Below are 19,192 nucleotides of genomic sequence, written 5' to 3' on the forward strand. Positions count from 1 at the left end.
TCGATATAATCAATTTGTACAGACAAAATGCATCCGAAAAACATGTAATCAGCCAATGCAGTTCAGATGCATAAAATATGTCCAGCAATGACAGGTTCTACTCTATAATGACAATATACAATGTATATGCATGAAGTTACTTTGACAAAAGAAAGACTAACTCTGAGACAGGCCGAGTGTAGACTTTCCTGTCTTTCCCAAGCCTTACATCAACAGAGCGCACTCTGCCGTCCTCGCTAACATTGGTGCTGACGATTACACCAATTGGCCATTCATTTCTGTGAACGGAGTTGTCTCGAAGAAGAACGACATCTCCATTTGTCACATTCTTTCCATCGTCTTGCCACTTACGTCTGGTTTGAAGTGTTGGCAAATATTCGTTTTTCCAACGGGACCAGAAGGTGTCCGCAAGATGCTGAACACGTCTCCATTCCGTCTTGTAAAGATCCTTGCCATTGAAGTCTTCCAGTTTGAATGATTCTACAACATGATTTGTTTTCATGGTGAGTAAGGTCGCTGGCGTAAGCGGAAAGGGAACCTCTGGATCCGTCGACACTGGGGTAAGTGGTCTGGCGTTCATGATGGAACTCACTTCAGCCATAAGAGTGTGAAGGACCTCGTGGGTAAGTTGTTTCACATTCAAGAGCATGGCATCCAAGATTTTCCTTGCAACCCCAATCATCCTCTCCCAGACGCCGCCAAAGTGAGAAGAATGCGGAGGGTTAAAAACCCAGTTGATTCCGGAATCAACTAGATAGTCCTTCAGTGGTTTGTTTTCCACATTTATCACGTTTGCTTCCAAGTCTGCGGTTGAACCAAATAAGTTTGTGCCACAATCTGACCGGATCATCTTCACCTCGCCTCGCAGGGCACAAAATCGTCTCAAAGCATTGATGAAGCATGATGAGGTCATCTCCTCCAGCAGCTCATTGTGTACAGCTCGTACAACTAAGCAGGTGAACATGAGGGCCCAGCGTTTTGAATTTGCCTGCCCTCCTCTAGTTCTTCTGGTCATGATCTGCCATGGTCCAAAGACGTCAATGCCAACGTTGGTAAATGGTGGTGTTGGGTTCAGCCTATCAGACGGAAGGTCAGCCATTCTTGGAGTTTCAAGCTTAGTCCGAGAGCGTCTGCACTGCAGACAGTTGTGTATGCACGAAGCTACTTGTCGCTTGCTGCCCAAAATCCAAAAACCTCCATTGCGAACAGCACCTTCAGTTAGTTGCCGGCCTTGATGACACGTTTTCTCGTGAAAGTGATGAACAAGCAGCATACTGAGATGATGTCGAGGGATTATGATGGGGTTTTTAACTGTAGAGTTCAGCTGCGAATTATTCAGACGTCCCCCGACTCGAAGGATGCCATCCTTGTCCAGGTATGGTGAGAGATTGCGTATTTGACTGTTCTTTGCAAGCTGGCGGTTGTTTGTCAAAGCCCTGATTTCCTCTGCAAAGATTTCGTGTTGTAAAGCCTGTATGACCGCGAGTTGTGCAAGATCCCGAATATAAACAGAATCACGGAGAGTCTGTTCTGCTGAAAGAGTTCTGAGTCGATTCTGAATCAGGCTAATGGCCCTGACCACCGCGGTCCATGATGAAAACCTCTTAAACCTTTCACAACCAAGAAAACACCTCTTATTGAAATCTGTTTTGAGAGTTCTCACTTCTTTGTCTTCTTCTGGTAGCACAAGTGGGAACTTAGAGATGTCCCTGCTAGTGTCGCTGTCCTTCAGTGCATGGCGAGTTCCCTTCAGCCATTTGCTCTCCGGTAAATCTTCGGAAGTCACTCCCCGTGTTGCATCGTCAGCTGGGTTCAGAGATGAGGGAACATAACGCCATTGATCTGGTCTAGTGGAAGTCCTGATGCGGTCTATCCGGTTTCCAACGTATATGTGAAATCTACGTGTTTCATTGTAGATGTATCCAAGGACCACTTTGCTGTCTGTGAAGAAGTGTGCTTGGTGTATGTCAAGATCAAGCTCCTGTTGGCAGATGTCATAGGTTTCAACGGCCAAAACGGCGGCACATAGCTCCAGTCGTGGAATCGTTTGACCATGCTTAGGTGCAACCTTTGCCTTTCCGAGGACAAATCCTAGATGCTTGTCGCCGTTCTTGTCCACTGACAGCAAGTAGGCCACTGCTGCTACTGCCTTCTCCGACGCATCTGAATACACATACAGGTCTCTCTGTTGTATGTCGTCGTTTGACTTGGGGCAGTACATTCTTGGGATCTGCACTTTCTTCAACGCATCTAGTGATTGCTTCCAATGAGACCATCTTTCCAACAGCCGATGAGGTAAGGGCTCATCCCAGCCCAGGGTTTCGGTGAGACTTTCTCGCAGTAGAAGTTTCCCTGTGATTGTAAATGCTGCAGCTAGACCTATGGGGTCATAGAGGCCGTTGATTGTGGATAGAACACCCCTTCTGGTGAAGGCGTTGTCATCTAGGGTGACGCGGAAGGTAAATGTATCTTGCTGGACATTCCAACATACCCCAAGACTTCTCTGCAGTGGAAACTCGTTTTCCAGATCTAGATCTTTCAGATCCTTTGCAAGGTCGTCCTTGTCGAACGCCGCCAAAACTTGACGAGAGTTAGAGCATAGCTTGTGAAGCCGGATGTTTCCGAATTCTTGTAGAGCATACTGGGTTCTCTTCAAAAGATCAATGGCTTCCTCACTAGAGTCGTGGGAGGTAAGGGCGTCATCTACATAAAAGTCCCGTTTCACAAGTTTTTCGACATCTTTACCTACAGTAGACGCTGCCATCTCTGCTGCCTTGTGAAGACCATAAGTTGCCACAGCAGGCGATGGTCTATTTCCAAACACGTGGACATTCATTTGGTAATCCAATAAGTTGTTGCTGAGGTCGTTGTCCTCTGGCCATACGAATCTCAGGTATCTCCTGTGGTCTTGTCTTACAAGGAAACTGTAAAACATCTGCTGTATGTCTGCCATGACAGCAACAGCGCCCTTACGAAATCTCATAAGGACGCCAAGAAGGTTGTTGGTCAGGTTTGGACCGGTCATCAGAACATCATTCAGAGATAATCCGTTGTATTTGGCTGAAGAGTCAAAAACTATCCTGATACGATCTTTCTTCTTTGGGTGGTATACGCCAAACAGTGGTAGATACCACGCTTCTTCTTTCGGATCAAGTGGTGGTGCCTACTCTGCATGTCCCTTTTCAAAGAGGTCCTCCATGAAGTCCAGGGTGTGTTCTTTCTTAACATGATCCTTTTGAAGAGACGAAACGAAGCTGGCAGTTCTTCTGACCGCATTTGGTCTGTTGTTTGGCAAGATGTTTCTTGGCTCTTTGAATGGTAATGGTGCCACCCAATTCCCTTCTTCATTTCTCTTCATGTTTGTGGACATCAAGCTACAAAACTTTTTGTCTTCTTGTGATGGGCCAGTCCTATTGTCGTCTCTGGAGGTTGCAAATAATGCCTCCTTTTCGGATGCGTTTTCGCAAGGCTCCATGAGAGTTGGGCGGCCATTTCTGTTTATGAAGGTCTTCATGCTGTTCAGGTCCTGTGGCACATGGTTGCCATCCAAGCAACATTCCCCTATGATCACCCATCCTAATCTCAGCTTCTGCGCAAAGGGCTGATTTTCACAGCCCAGCCTTTGGTCTAAGATGTAGTGGGCTGGCATAAGATCTCTTCCTATGAGCAGTAGAATTTCAGCCTCATTGTCCAGTGGTGGGATGGACTCGGCGATACATCTCAGATGGGTGTGGTTGGCAGCAACTTCAGGTGTTGGAATTTCTCTTCTGTTGTCCGGGATTAGGTCGCATTCGGTGAGAATAGGGAGTTCAAGCCGCTCGGAACCATCTATCGATCGTACCTCAAAACCATTTGCTTGCCTGCCTGTCAAGGTCACTCGGCCGCCACAGCTTTTCAAGGAATATGGGGACGCCGGACTTTTCACATCAAATTGGTTGAACAATTCCGCTTTCGCAAGTGAGTGATTGCTTTGATCATCTATGATGGCATATGTTCGTAAAGGCGGCCTTTTGCTGTCGTTGTGCATGATGTCTACTAAAACAATTTTGGCACATGATTTTCCTGGTTTATTTCCGCAAACCTCGGTACACTTCGAATCAACCTTCATGTCAGGCCTTGAACTCTCTTCCGCATGCTTGGGGCCTCTCTCCCCGCCGTGATCTCTAGCTGCTCTGAATACGTGCATCGGGGTCGAGTGGTTTGTTGAACTACACTCAATGCACCGGACAGCTTCAACACAGTCCCTGCAGGCCTGCACAGCACCTAAAACAAATACCGTTCTGTTTCAGGAGTTGTCGTCGTTCTTCCAGGCTCTTGTGCTTGAAAGTTCTACATTCGGTGAGCTTGTGTCGGTCTCTGTGCAGAGGGCAGGTGATCAGGTCGTTTTCCGCGTTCTGTAATGTCTTGTTGACCGTCACTGAAGTCGGGCGTTGTTGGCGTTGTCTTGTGTCGCTTGTACCCTGCGAAACCTGTGAAACATCGAAATCAAAGCTAGGGTCATTGTATGCAACAGCCATATCATTGACAAATTGACAAAAATAAGTGAAAGGTGGGAATAAGACATTATGTGATCTTTTGTTAAACAGTGCCTTGTCACGCCATTTGTTCTGGAATGGTACTGGCAGTTTGTTAATAGTGGGATTAACACCGGCCGCAGTGTCCAAGTAGCTAAGAAGAGCTGAGTATTTCGGTTTGCTTTTTATAGCAGAAATTTCGGCCAACACATCAGATAAGTCAAAAAGTTTCATTTTGTCCTTAAATGTGATCCTTGGTATATTGTTAAGTTTGGTTCTGAGGGCCAATTTTACTCTTTCAGGTGAGCCATACTGTGTGTCTAATCTATCCCATGCACGGAACAATCCGAGTTGGGGATTGTCCGAGTTGGCAGACTTTATGCTGCTAATCTGCCTTGAGCCTGTACCTGCCCAGCGCAACAACATGTCAAGTTCTTCCGCTGGACTGGCACCAACCTCAAGCATAACACATGTGAATGTGTCCTTCCATGACAAGTAGTGTTCGCATTTGCCACTAAAAGAGTAGAGTCTGCCCTTCAGAACATCCTTTCGGCTCAAGTACTGAGCAATGGTGTGTCCAGCATTGTCAACAGTTTTTAAGTCACTATACATGTTTGCTCCTGTCGTCGCAAGTCTAGATACCGGTTGAGATGGTTGGGCATGTGTCGTTGTCTGTTCCTGGAACGTGATATGGGGCTCGGAAACTGCACTTTTCGATGTCGTTCTCAGTGGAGGAGTCCAATCGGAATGTGGCACGTATGGTTGCCACACTGACGTCTGTTGTGCATTGGGGCCAACAGTTCCATGGTGTTGGTCTGCTCCCCCTGTCTTTGGGCTCTCCATATTAGAAAACAGTCTATCGTCCTGTAACACGCTTTCGAGCTCGTCCAACACTTTTTCTTTCGCCTCACTCACTTTGATTTCAGTGTCTAACTCTAACGCCTCTTCTTTCATTTTCGTTTTTAGCTTTTCTTCTTCTATCTTCTGTCTTTCCTGAAAGGCAGCTTTTCTCGCCAAAAGTTCTGCCTTCCTTTGGCTCTCCTTAATTCTTTCGATAGAAATCCTGCTCGAGGCGTTGCTTTTTACACTTTTTTGCGAGATTGTCATTTCACTTCGTTGTGTTGGTCTCATCAACTTCTCCTCAGCACGACGTTTAATGTCAGTGAACCCCTCAGCCTTTGATTCAAAGGAATCTTCTTTGATTTCTGCAGATGTGAGGAGCTGTTGATAGTCCTCATTTACGTAAAGGAGGGTCTCATACAGTGTCATCCACTTCGAATATCCACCTCTTATTACGCCATGATCGTCTGTTTCATCTAGAATACTGATAAGTATGTCAGATTCACTAGTCAAATTTTTTAGAGCACTGTCTCTTTCTGTCCGTTTGATGTGTTTTTTGTACTCTAAACCTTTCTCTGTCATAGTTCGTGTTCTTTCTTCCAAAACGGGGATGTCCTTTTCGTCCGCCATCTTCCAGGCACAGTTCCAGTCGAAGGATCAATTTACTGTTCTGCTGTAGTGCAGACAGATAAACCTATCTCAGTACAACGTTCAAGGGGAGTCCAAACACGTTGAAAACTGTTCCATTTTCCATTTTTATTGTCCTGAGAATTTGGTAAATTGCTGTGAAAGAAACAAAAAACAACGATGTATTACCAGTATAATAATGATCACGCCTCTGAAATGACGGATAATTATTATACTGGTAATACATCGTTGTTTTTTGTTTCTTTCACAGCAATTTACCAAATTCTCAGGACAATAAAAATGGAAAATGGAACAGTTTTCAACGTGTTTGGACTCCCCTTGAACGTTGTACTGAGATAGGTTTATCTGTCTGCACTACGGCAGAACAGTTATTTTATTTTAAACAATTAAGAATTCAGTTATCTGAGTCTCAAACTTAGACTCCAGACGTTAGTGAATACGGTCGCAGGTCGCGTTCTGTTCATAATAATTTGTTCAGACCACCAAACACTACAGAGAACGAGATATCAGCAACAACAAAATAACAAAAACACAATTTACAGATGTACATCCTTCCTTTCCAAGAAGAGTGTGTAAGTTTTGATGTGTGCCGGCGTAAGAACTATACATCACAGTTCTAATTAAATGTAAATGAGATGCTAGCAGATATCAAAGTATAAACAAGTCCGTATCGGGCGAAAAGCTCTTGGTACAACTGTTCGTACAGCGGAATCGCAGCCAACCTGTAATAAAGGTATTGTTACACGGTACCACATTCTCCGAATTTTGAAATATATCCATGTAATAAACAATTCAGATGAAATATAAATCATACCAACGTATGAACGAACAAACAGCAGACACAGCTTCACCAAGGAAGGGTATACAGCTCATTTTCTTTGCAGCACCGATTTTTGGTGAACTGGTGTTTTGTAGGCTTTTAATTTGCTGATGTGGGATTCTTGAATTAATTCATTCATCAGAAATAAAAAAATCGAGTAAAACATTCTTGTTATGCAACAGATACAGATTTGGACTAAATAAATACACAATTATAAAACACAAGATTGTGTTAAATATTATGTTTCAATACAATAAATTGACAACACGTTGATGGTTATACATATTTCATATTTGGACAGTGTGTGCATTTTACAAGCTATTATGAAAATATCATGACGTTGTGGACTGTTTTTCTAAAGTTCATTCACTGTTCAATGGAATAATTCCTCATCAACCGACACTATAATGTGTTTGTCTTGCCCACCAAATTCAGGCATGTATGTGAAACGAAAATGCAATAAAACCTCAAAAAACACACACAAAAACTAATTTGCATATAATATCTAGATGACGAGAATTCATTCTCAAATACACATATTATTAGGGTAAGATCAGCTGTATGATAAGACGGAGATAATTGTAACTCCCAGATGGAGTTAAACCCTGGCACTGTTACCACCGCTTTCATTCAACAACTAATTGTTGAGAGAACCTTTGCACAAGAAACATCATTATAAGTATATGTTATGCACCAGTCATTGGTAACCACGCCCCCCCCCCCAGGTCCGGGGAGTAGCGGGAACTTTGACTTTAGGTCCAGCCAAGCCCGGGCAAAGTCTCCGCCCTGCGGGGACAATCTGCTGGTAAAACCCCCGCCAAATGCCCCCGCACCCAAGGGACCATAGATAAGGCCAATTTCCCGCTAAATTTGGCGTGAAGACAAAACCACCGCAGTCACCCGGCACTGTGGTTACAATTGACTGGTGCATTACCGCAAAAACTTTAACAGAAGCAGCCGCTGTGTACATTTTTAAGACCTACCAGGTTTTTAACGCGATACACATAGCAGAAAGTAATGACGTAGTTAGAAATCCCTCCTTTACGAACTTTACGGAATAAATACAATTAACCGATAACCTAAATTACCCCGCCACACTTCATGTCAACAACGAAGCGAAACCTTGGAAACGACCAGTCTAAACGTGAAAAATGCTGATCTTTTATAGTGAACGTGCATTAATATCCATGTATCATGACGACAAGTTTCATACAACAAACTCTTCCATTTGACAACAATTTGACGTCAGTATTTCCATTCTTCCATTTTATTATCGTTATCAATTATTGTCCTAGTGTCAATTTTTTTGTAGCAAGACCAAAACAGAAAAAAAAAATCAAAACAAAGCTTTAAAAATTGTTGTTAATGATTTCTTCTCTGCTTATGAAAATATTCTTCAAAAAGATCAATTGCCAACATTACATCTGAGCAAGGTAAGATGTACAGCTAAAAACTAGCTGATGTTATAATTGTATACAGTGATCTAATCCATATTGCTTTTTGTAAATGTCTGCATGAATATAACAAGACTGATTTTGATTCAAAGCATTAAAGACGTCGCGAATGTTTTTGAAACATGACTTGAAGGAAGCAAATGCATTACATCTGGATGTAAGGTACATAGATAAAATCATTATTCAGTTATTGAACGAGATCAAGTTTTCAGCTTAAGGTCACTACGACCTTAACCTTTGACCAACTGACATAACAAAAGTTAGGGTACTGGTCATGTTTGAAGGATCTCTACCGAATTCGAGGTCTCTAGTCCTAAGCGTTTTCCATATATTGACCGGAAACCGATTTTTCAGCTGAAGGTAATCTAAAGGTTACAACGACATTGACCAAGAAGGTCATGTAGATTATACCTTATTATCCAGGAGAAGTCCCAGACCATATTGATATGAAATGCCTACTTCGTCAATTTTAGGAGGGGGATGAGCGAGCCCCCATTGGATTGTATTTTTATAATAAAGAGTTAAACCACAAATGTTGTTAATATTTTTACTCCAATGTGTGAGTACTTTACTAAACTCAGATTTACACACATGTGTGCATTCATATCAGTACATCTATTATTGAGTAAATATCACTTCAAATGAACTTGATATACCTTCAATCTGATCACAAATATGCAAGATACAAGATAGGATTTTGTGAAACGTGCCAGACCGCGGATGAAGAATTCGTTGAGTTGATGTCTTCAAACTATATTTACTATAACTGTCCCCGATCATCGAAAGGCACACGCGTTTCAGGGGGAGTAAATGCATTTGTTAAGAAGCAACTTTGTGACACTGGGGCTATTAAACGAATTTACAATGAGTTCAAAGAATGTTCTTTGCCTTGATAAACAGTTTACGAGATTGCCTCAACATATTGTTCTATATTTCACGTATATTTCACCAGACCACTCTCCAATATATAAAGACAGCTCAAATAACGGTATTGAAAATTTGTCTGAGAAACTTACTTGTATTTTCTCGGATTTAAATGATATATATCTCTTATAGTGACGGGAGAGGTAAATGCAAGGACATGAAACATGCAAGGACTTCATACCAGACGACAAGCTAGATCACGTGTACAAAAACGACGTCGATTATCATGGTGACAACTTCGACCAAAAAACTGTGACTTACAAGGCATTAGGCCGAATTCAAAACATCCACTCTCACTCCAACCACATTCCCGTAAGGGACACTCAAGTGATCACTTGAGTGAAATAAGGGGAGTGACACTCAAGTGATCTCTTCGTATTCACATGCCTCGCTAACACTCCACTTCATCAAGTGACCAATACAGTTTATATACATGTATGTTAACATGATCATATCGGATTATCTGTTTGACTATGGTGATGTTTACATTATACAATGTGGAAATTACACCTCGGAGTAAAACACAAATACTACTACTACTACTACTACTACTACTACTACTACTACTACTACTACTACTACTACTACTACTACTACTACTACTAATAATAATAATAATAATAATAAACATGATGATGATGATGATGATGATGATGATGATGATGATGATGATGATGATGATGATATGGTGGTGGTGGTGGTGGTGGTGGTGGTGCTGATGATGATACTACTCCCTGACCAAAATGTTTCCTATTCCAAAGCATTTTTTATGCGTTCTTTTCTAAAACAATGATAAATTAAATGTTTCTATTCATAAATCAACATCCTTAAGCGAATATCAGCATTTCCTCTTTTTTATGGGCTGCTGGATTGAGTTTTGGGGAATTTTAGGCCGCTAGGCCACCAGGCCGCTAACTTCACGCCGCTAGGCCACTGGACTGCTTGATCGACTTATAGATAAAAAATCGCTAAGGCCGCTATGTTAATGTACGAGTAAAAAACAGTGATCAATCACTCACGCAAAACACTTGAGTCTCACTCACACCTGAAAATACGGATATACTTTTTACTCGAAAATATCTGGACCTTTATGTGATAACAGAGGATTAACTCATTGAGTGTGAGTGAGAGTGGTTGTTCTGAATTCGGCCCAATAAATACGACCAGTCTCTTATTGAACTATGCTGCACAATAAATCAACACATTCTAAACGACCGCTTTTTGAGAGATATAGGACCGAATTCAAAACATCCACTCTCACTCTCACTCCAACCACATTCCCGTAAGGGACACTCAAGTGATCACTTGAGTGGAATAAGGGGAGTGACACTCAAGTGATCTGTTCGTATTCACACGCCTTGCTAACACTCCACTTCATCAAGTGACCTATACAGTACAAATACATGTACGAGTATGTTGACGGATTATCTGTTTGACTATGGTGATTTTTACAGTAAACATATGGGTTTTTTTGCGATTTGAGTACATTATTAGTAAATATGGCGACAAACAAATGACAATAATTGTTATTCTGAAACTTAACATTTTAAACATTTGGTTAATAAAAATAAACGTTTTGGATTGTATAGTACTGTTGCAAACTGCGTTTAAATGCATGGTTTTTTTTGTTGTTTTAAATATGCAGCCGTTTTCCATTTTATCACATGATGTAAATATGTATTGGTATATAATCTTGCTTTTGTAGTCTACATAAAGCGGTCTAGGACGTTTGAAAATAAAATATGAAAGTTGAAAACACTAAATTTTAAACAGCAAATGAATCTACCTCTTATGGGGAAATTACACCTCGAAGAGAAAAAACAACTTAACAAATGTAAGGGAAATTGGATGACGATAATAATAATAATAAAAAAAATAATAATAATAATAGTAATAATGATGATGTTGGTGATGATGGAAGTGGTGGTGGTGTTGGTGGTGTTGGTGGTGGTGGAGGTGGTGGTGGTGGTATTTGTGGAGGTGGTGGTGATGATGATGATGCTGCTGCTGCTGATGATGTTGATGATGAATATAGGCTAGAAATTACATATCAATTCTCTGACCACGCTCTGAAATGAACATGGTCATTGCGTTAAACTGTGTACATAAAGTCTAGCGGCCAAGCGGCGTATAGCTAGCGGCCTGGCGGCCTAGCTGCTTAAGTGCCTAGCGGCCTTAAATTGTTTCCTGTTCCAAAGCATTTTATATGAGTTCTTTTCCAAAACAATGATAAATTAAAGGTTATACTAGTATTCATAAATCCACATCCTTTAGCGAATAACAGCATCACCCCCCTTTTGGTGGCTGCTTGATTGAGTTTTGGGGTATTTTAGGTCACTGCTTGATCGAACTTTTGAAGAAAAAAAATCGCTTTGTTTATGTACGAATAAAAACACATTGATTTATAATATTTCCCAATTAAACGCATGAACAATTACTTTGAAATAAAGAACAAATTTAGGCCGCTGGTCCACCAAGTTCACGCTGCTAGGCCGCTAGGCTGCTAACTTTGCGTACATTTAGCTGCATGTTCTTGCAGCCATCGATGAAACGCAACCATCAATTTTGCTGGGCGTTAAAGATCATTACGAAACAAAACAAATGTATGATTGGGGCATCCTTTCGAAAATTTGATTTTTTATATAAGGCAAAGTTATTGAAGCACACGTACTTCAATGGAATATCCCTGTCTCTTAAATATGTTCTGGGAACGAGGATGTCCCTTATTTGTTCCAAAATCTGATATATTTAACCTTTTCTACTTGTCATGTATATTTATCCCTCACACTCCTTCAATTCGTATTCACAACCAATCCTCGAGGGCTGTTCAAGTGGCCTAGCCGAGCACTCACAAATGTCCCACTCACGCAAAAGATTTGAGTCTCACTCACACCTGTGAATACGGATAAACCTTTCACTCGAACATATCTGGACTGTTATGTGATTACAGAGGCTTAACTCATTGAGTGTGAGTGAGAGTGGTTGTACTGAATTCGGCCCATATTTGGTATACGTGTATACAGTTCAACTTCACCCCAGCAGTCCGTTTTGTTTTGCCACATGTGCTGTTCATGTAATTGTCACTCGTTTAGTCCATGTAATTTTCATGTTTGTATAATGTTCTGTATGGTGTGATGTCTTAAACAGGTTTTATATATTTAATGTACAATTTCATTGGTCGATATTTATATTATCACCGCACCAGACCAAGTTTTTATTTTCCTCTAACCATTCTTTACCTGGACGTCATCCTGCAAAGTTTGACAGAACATTTAGTGCTTGCTCTACATTTCAGCCAATCAGGGGCGCTAGATTTTTATAATGTTCAGTTGTTGTTTTTATTTGTTAAGAATCGCTACTCATTGCTGAAGAAAACTTTTTATGAATAAGTAAATTACTATAAGTGCGCATACGCATATAGTCACGCCTATTGTTTGCATATTTAATGACGTCACACTATCTGGCAGTGATTGACAGGTCTTTTTGACAGGCGAACGGATTAATTTTAAAGCTGATGCAATTTTGGAGGGGCTATCACTTCGCTGCGCTCCGCTTCCCTAGGTTACTTATCCACGATGACATTACTTAATGAACTCTAGCCTATACTTAGAATCAATTTACAATTTGTTAAACATTCAGTTTTTAATATAACTGTTTGAAATATTATATCGTCTCATATCCTAGTGAGTTGTTTTTATGTTATAGGTTACTATTAGTCATTGTATTGAATAATATCTAAATAATTAAACCCATTTGTATTTCGTTCTATTTTGTTCCAATACATGGTCGTGACTATTGTATTGTATCCTCTATTATGTCTTTTTAACATTTGTTTTGTGTTGTTTTAAAATATGTTATGTTTATAGGTTTCACCATACTAGTAATATGAACTGAAGAACCCCAAGAAATGTTGTAATATATTTCACCATCTACAAATTGGCTCCCCGATACAAGTTCCCAGTGGGCCAGGATATTTAAATTCACCCACCCTGCCTAGCTCCATTTCGCCAATTTTATAATTTGATTCCCCATATCCCCTTTCCCTATTTTAAAAAAAATATTTTAATAACCCCGTCGCTCTATCTGTGGCTATTAACATTGACTGAGTCTGTGTTAACAGAAATCAGCTGTTCCTGTGTGATTACCAGTTGGATTCTTCGCTGAAGGATTTTTTTTTGTAAAATGTGCTATTTGTGTTAGTTTAAATTGTAATTTGTATACAAAAAATGAAATTTGGATTGGACTGCTGTAAGTACATTTTTCTATTTCATTATATTTGATAGATGTTTGCTGTGTTAATTGCGCACTACTTTTTTACACTGCCAGTTTAAAAGTAGAACGTGTCGGTATTTAGATTTTTTGTTACACATGTTTGAAATTGTTTGGAGTTAAATTTCAATTAAGAACGTAAGGTTTTTGGTTGAATCATTCAATTTCATAGTGATCTTTACAAATTAAAAGTATCAAATCTCGTTAACATTGTCTATTTTTCATTTGTAGCATAATGATATTATTCACGTTATTTTTATGATATAATACGCTTTTAATTAAATGGATATTTGTCTTCATACTGAATGTTTAGTAATTATTGTAGGGTATATTTGATTGTCAATGAATGCGGAAGTGGTTGACAGCCGACTTGGTTCAAATGCGCTTTGGGTTGTTAATCTGTCACATGTGCCTCATATTCATAGTATTTAAGTTTGATCATTTTCTATGTGAAGCAGAGAGGGCCGGGGTCCTTTTTGGACTTGAGTAAGGTTTTGGGATGAGATTAGAACGTTACATTGTATTTAGAACTTTATAATCATATTTGAAAATAACGTTTTAAAATAAAGAATGAACATTGAAGCCATTGTTGGTTGATAACTTAAAGAGTTCTAACAAGTTTAAGTGGACACTTAGAGAGTTCTCCGTAGTGTTACGCTACACACCTTATTGGCGAATCATTCATTTTTTCATACATGTTTATGACCTACTTTCAACTTTCGTTTTTGAGGGGTTTTTTTCAGTAGAGCGCATATACAATTGGTCCTCTAACTGTCAGTTTAATCTTTTGAGGTTCAAGTCCATAGAGATGTATATATTGTTTTAGCCATAGGGTGACTCTCTGATATGTCTTAAATATTGCATCATCAGAGTTTGTTTACAATAATACTATACATGTTAATTTATTGAGTCTTTGACAATACAATTCATTCAAAATATTTTTCTTACTTGTGACATTTACATATTGCTAGATATTAAGACAGCTTGGTCTATCTCAGATGTTTTTTTTAGTAAATTAAGTCAATGAAATAGTGTTTATTGGAAATTTTGCTTTAGTTTTATAGCGTTTATTAGAGATAAGATCATACTCTATCGTAGCTATATTTTTTGACAAAATAGTGTGAAGTATAAAAAAAATATTTAATCGCATCTGTTCTTATTCCTACAATCCCTTTTGCATGTAAAATTCTCTACGTATATTTCAATAACATTGCATTTCCTTTGAACTGCATTTATTCAGGTGATTTAGAGAAAACTTGAGCGAGAAATATACACGTATATGTCTGTTTATTTGTGTATGTGTTCATTTTATGTTTTTGCGTTTATCTGTCAAATCGCATAGTTTTATAAGTACATGTCTCGAGAACCTATAGGTAGATATAAATTGTCCGTGTTAACACATATGTATGTAGCTAATTGTGTATACATAACCATACATTGATGGTTATTGTTTTCACGTGATCCTTGATTTATTTATTGTTCTGCTTGACATTTTTGTATAGGCAGTGTTACATTTCTTACATGGATATTTGCTCATTCCGGCTAATTGACATTAACCTCATCATTTTAATTACAGTTTTGAAGCAGCACATTTGTGTACATCTTAAAGATACATGTATATGTAATAAAACACATAATATTTCAGCTGTTTTCTAATAATACATTTTTTTCCAGATCATTCATATTCCCTGTGCTTTTGTATTGCATATTTTGTACATAAACATATTTAGGTTGAGGACATTGTGTACTTGATCAATACAAACTAGATTTAGTGGCCTACTTAGTTGACACTACTTCATCAGCTGTTTAATTTTATCGACCTGTTTACATATGTTTTTAATAGAACGAACACTTTAAATCTCTGATAAATAATTTCGTGAGATGGGGTAGGGGAGGGTTGGGCTCATACTGCATTGTGAGTGAGAAAATTGTGGGGGAATGGAAGCCGGACGAGGAAGGAGGTGCTTTAAAAATGCCCAAAATGCTTCACATCAATTTGTGCAAGAGGATGGGGCTGTCACTGGAGGGCCTGAGGGTAAACTAGTATCAAGTTTGAGGGTTGGGGGCTTCGGTTCGGAAGCCAGAGGGGAGTGCTATAGAAGGATCTTAAATACTACTTCAACTAATAGAAAACACTTATATGGTCCCTACCAAATACATTATTTTGTGGGCGGGGGATAGTGGAGGCTGAGGCTGATAGTGTATAGGGAGGGTATGCTGTGTGTGGGTGGGGAGGCGGCGGAAGAGCGTTGGGAAGCCGGGTCGGGGTGTAGAGGGAGGTGCTAGAATAAGTCTTAAATACAACTTAAATTACAGCAAAACACTTCAGTTTTCCCTATCACGTACACCATTTTGTGCGAAGGCTTGAGCTGTTATTTTTTCTCGCGATGGAGAAATTCCCTTTCACTCACCTTATTTCGTTTGAGACGTGGAGATGGGTGATATGGGGCCCATTCTAATGTGTGAGTAGGGTATGAAGGGTGTTATGGGGGTCGAGGAGGATTATCGCGTTTATAGCAAGTAGGTATGTAATTTCAGCAGGAGTTTAGTCTACCTTGTTTTTTAATAATATACTTTTACAGAGATCGGAAATTGTCAGAAAGTTGGATGTTAAAGCGGCACGCCCTAAATGTTTTGACACCAGTAGTTGAAGACTGCTGACAAAAGATCAAATTGCAGGTTATCATATCAATGTTAAATTTGTAATGCCATTTAAAAAATATTTCTTAAAGCATTTGAATGCTTTTAGGCATAAAACATCAATTTACAAGCGCAAATAAGAAAATAATTGGTTTCCAGATATTTACGTAAAACAAACTGATTCTAAAACAAAATAATAAACTTGTCACAACAGTCAATCTACGAGAGTGCAGTTTTAAGTCACATTTTGAAGTTTAAACAATATCTGGATATGTTTGAGAGATTTTTAAATATTTTTAGAGAGTTGTAGTTTGGGTGGGGGTGGTACCAGGGGGTCTAAAAGACGCACCGGACACCTGTGGATACTAGAAAACCAGTATCGATTGATATGTCATATTTGAGTCATTCATGTTTTGAAAGTTGACCTATTTTAAGCAAAATAATAAATTCAATCAACATAATTGTGTACAAACTATATAGCAAGTGAGTGTAAGCAAATTCAATTAAGTAAAAATCGCCTCATATCTACGAATATTCATCGCATGCAGTGACGAATCTTGAATATTTCACGGCCATTACACGATGATCATTGACCCCGTCTGCGAATGTGCAGTATTGTAAGTATGACACTTTTCACGGGTCTTCAAGTCACAATGCCGGCTCAAAAACTAATGGCCGTCTACGTTATCAAAAAAACATTTACACATAGGGCTTTTGTAGCCAGAATATGCATACACAGGAAATAACAAATAAAACGGAATCACAACCTGCCTACCAACTCCACAACTGGGGGCAGGTAACCGCAGACATTTGTGGTCTAGATAAAATTATTTCGAGAAGTTAAGATTAGATCGTCTCGTATTACAAATCAGGTTTAAGCTGGTCTAAATAAAATGATTTCGAAATGTTTTGAAAAGCACGTCTTGTTTTACAAATCACATGAGAAGAAAGGTACGAGTCACTTGAGTTTCGTTTCTTTTTGCATGTGGTAAAGGCAATTATTACCAGTAAGATGTGCGATCTTTTAGCACTTTGGCGAAGGTTTGTAATGCGTTTTAGATGGAATTCTGCTGCAATCTTCGTCCTAGAAATGTACATTGTCATAAATAATATATATAGTAAAGCATAAGTCTAAAGAACATGTAGCTTTAATGATATCAACCTTCAACTGCTATAATTTGATCGCTTTTCACTCGTCTGTTTAAACCAATAATATATTGTGGAGGGGCTGCATGCAATTAAAGCAATTTATTTTGACAATGATCTAAGTTAAGTGCTGATTTCTTCAAAGTTAAGACTGCCGCGCAGATGACATGCAAGTCAATTGTACCGATTATTGACTTAAATATTGTTATACCATATTAAGTGAGGCATTGCCGGCGTTGAAAATGTAATCTTTGATTGGAATAATCTTTCCATCGGCTAATTGCTCTAGGTTGAAATAAGCCTTATTTCAAGTGCATGCTATTCATAAAAATATTTTTATATTATTTAAACATCAACACAAACTACTACAACTGCAACTGCAACTGCTACTGCTACTGCTACTGCTACTGCTACTGCTACTGCTGCTGCTGCTGCTGCTGCCGCTGCTACTGCTACTGCTACTGCTTCTGCTGCTGCTGCTGCTGCTGCTGCTGCTGCTACTACTACTACTACTACTACTACTACTACTACTACTACTACTGCTACTGCTACTGCTACTGCTGCTGCTGCTGCTGCTGCTGCTGCTGCTTCTGCTGCTGCTGCTTCTGCTGCTGCTGCTGCTGCTGCTACAACTACTACTACTTCTACTACTACTACTACTACTACTACTACTACTACTACTACTACTACTACTACTACTACTACTACTACTACTACTACTACTACTACCTACTACTACTACTACTACTACTACTACTACTACTACTACTACTACTACTACTACTACTACTACTAGAAGTAGCTATAAATAAAGAATGCATTAGAGATGATACGAAAGAAAACAATCGCAATGGAAATAATAAATAAGGAAGAAATAACTGCCTTTACAAGGTTTGATATATATTCTGGTAATCTGATTTTTGAGCACTTTGGATTTTGTAAATTCAAAAACAAGTTTTTCTTTATATGCAAACATAACATTGCAATATAGTAATTTTATGCCTCATGTTGTAACATAATGCGTTTGTATTCAACAGCTCAAACCTTTGATTAACTCAATATCTCCTTTCATGATACAGCGCGTATCTTTGCTTTAAAGACACTAAATACTGAAATATGCTTCACATAGGCCAAGGACAGTTTCATGCTTAGCACGAACGATCACAAGGGTTGTTCCAAAATCATTGACTTATGATGACTTTTTATTTCAAACACAAATCGATCTACAGGTCCGAAAAAAAATCCTATTCAAAGGGGACAAACAAACGCTGTATATTTATAATACCATACTCATAAAACGATAACGAGATTTCAAAAAGAACAGGTTACTATAGTTTGTCTTCGGTAAGTTCAAACACAAATAGTATCATTGTTCGAATGCAAAAGATCTCAATGATTATTCACAACACATTAGACTATATAGCTATATATTCACTCCAAAGCTCAGAAAACGCCAACATGATTTACTTAAAGTAATTATTTTCAAAATATGTCTATGTCATCTTAATGTATTACCGACTATTGTGTGGTGCCATTTTAGGACTACGTGTCATTCGTTCGTTGTCAAATACTGACATGAAATTCATAATTTTCAAAATACAATCGACATATAACACCCTAAAACATCAAACATAGTTCACTATTCATCAATTGTAACACAAGTACTTTTTGTTGTTCAATCATGTTTTAATAACAACTATACTTTGATATACGAACGCTGCTTATTGCTCAGTAAGTTTGACATATTTGCGTCGGACTGTTACTATGGTACAGAATATTAAAGATATCAAAACTACGTACAGTCGAATCTCGTTTGCTCGAACTCCCAGGGACCGGCAGAAATACTTCGAGCCTCGAAAAACTTTTAAAGCAATGTTTTACTTAAATTATGTAATGATAGGTATTATGATTGCATACTGGTCTGTTGTCTTATGGCA

The 19,192-nt window shown here is 39.0% G+C and overlaps 1 protein-coding gene across 1 annotated transcript; it reads right to left on the reverse strand.

The window, feature by feature from the left end:
- Positions 1-136: 136 nt before the first annotated feature.
- On the reverse strand, positions 137-3,025 carry LOC128208694 (uncharacterized). The gene has a single exon (XM_052912241.1). The coding sequence runs from the start codon at positions 3,023-3,025 to the stop codon at positions 137-139; it is 2,889 nt and encodes a 962-aa protein (XP_052768201.1).
- Positions 3,026-19,192: the final 16,167 nt, after the last annotated feature.

The sequence above is a fragment of the Mya arenaria genome, chromosome 11, assembly GCF_026914265.1.
Source record: "Mya arenaria isolate MELC-2E11 chromosome 11, ASM2691426v1".
Classification (NCBI taxonomy): Eukaryota; Metazoa; Mollusca; class Bivalvia; order Myida; family Myidae; genus Mya; species Mya arenaria.

What these genes read in the sequence shown, in the direction of transcription:
- LOC128208694 (XM_052912241.1), bottom strand. Translation starts at nt 3,025, where the DNA reads ATGACCGGTCCAAACCTGACCAACAACCTTCTTGGCGTCCTTATGAGA.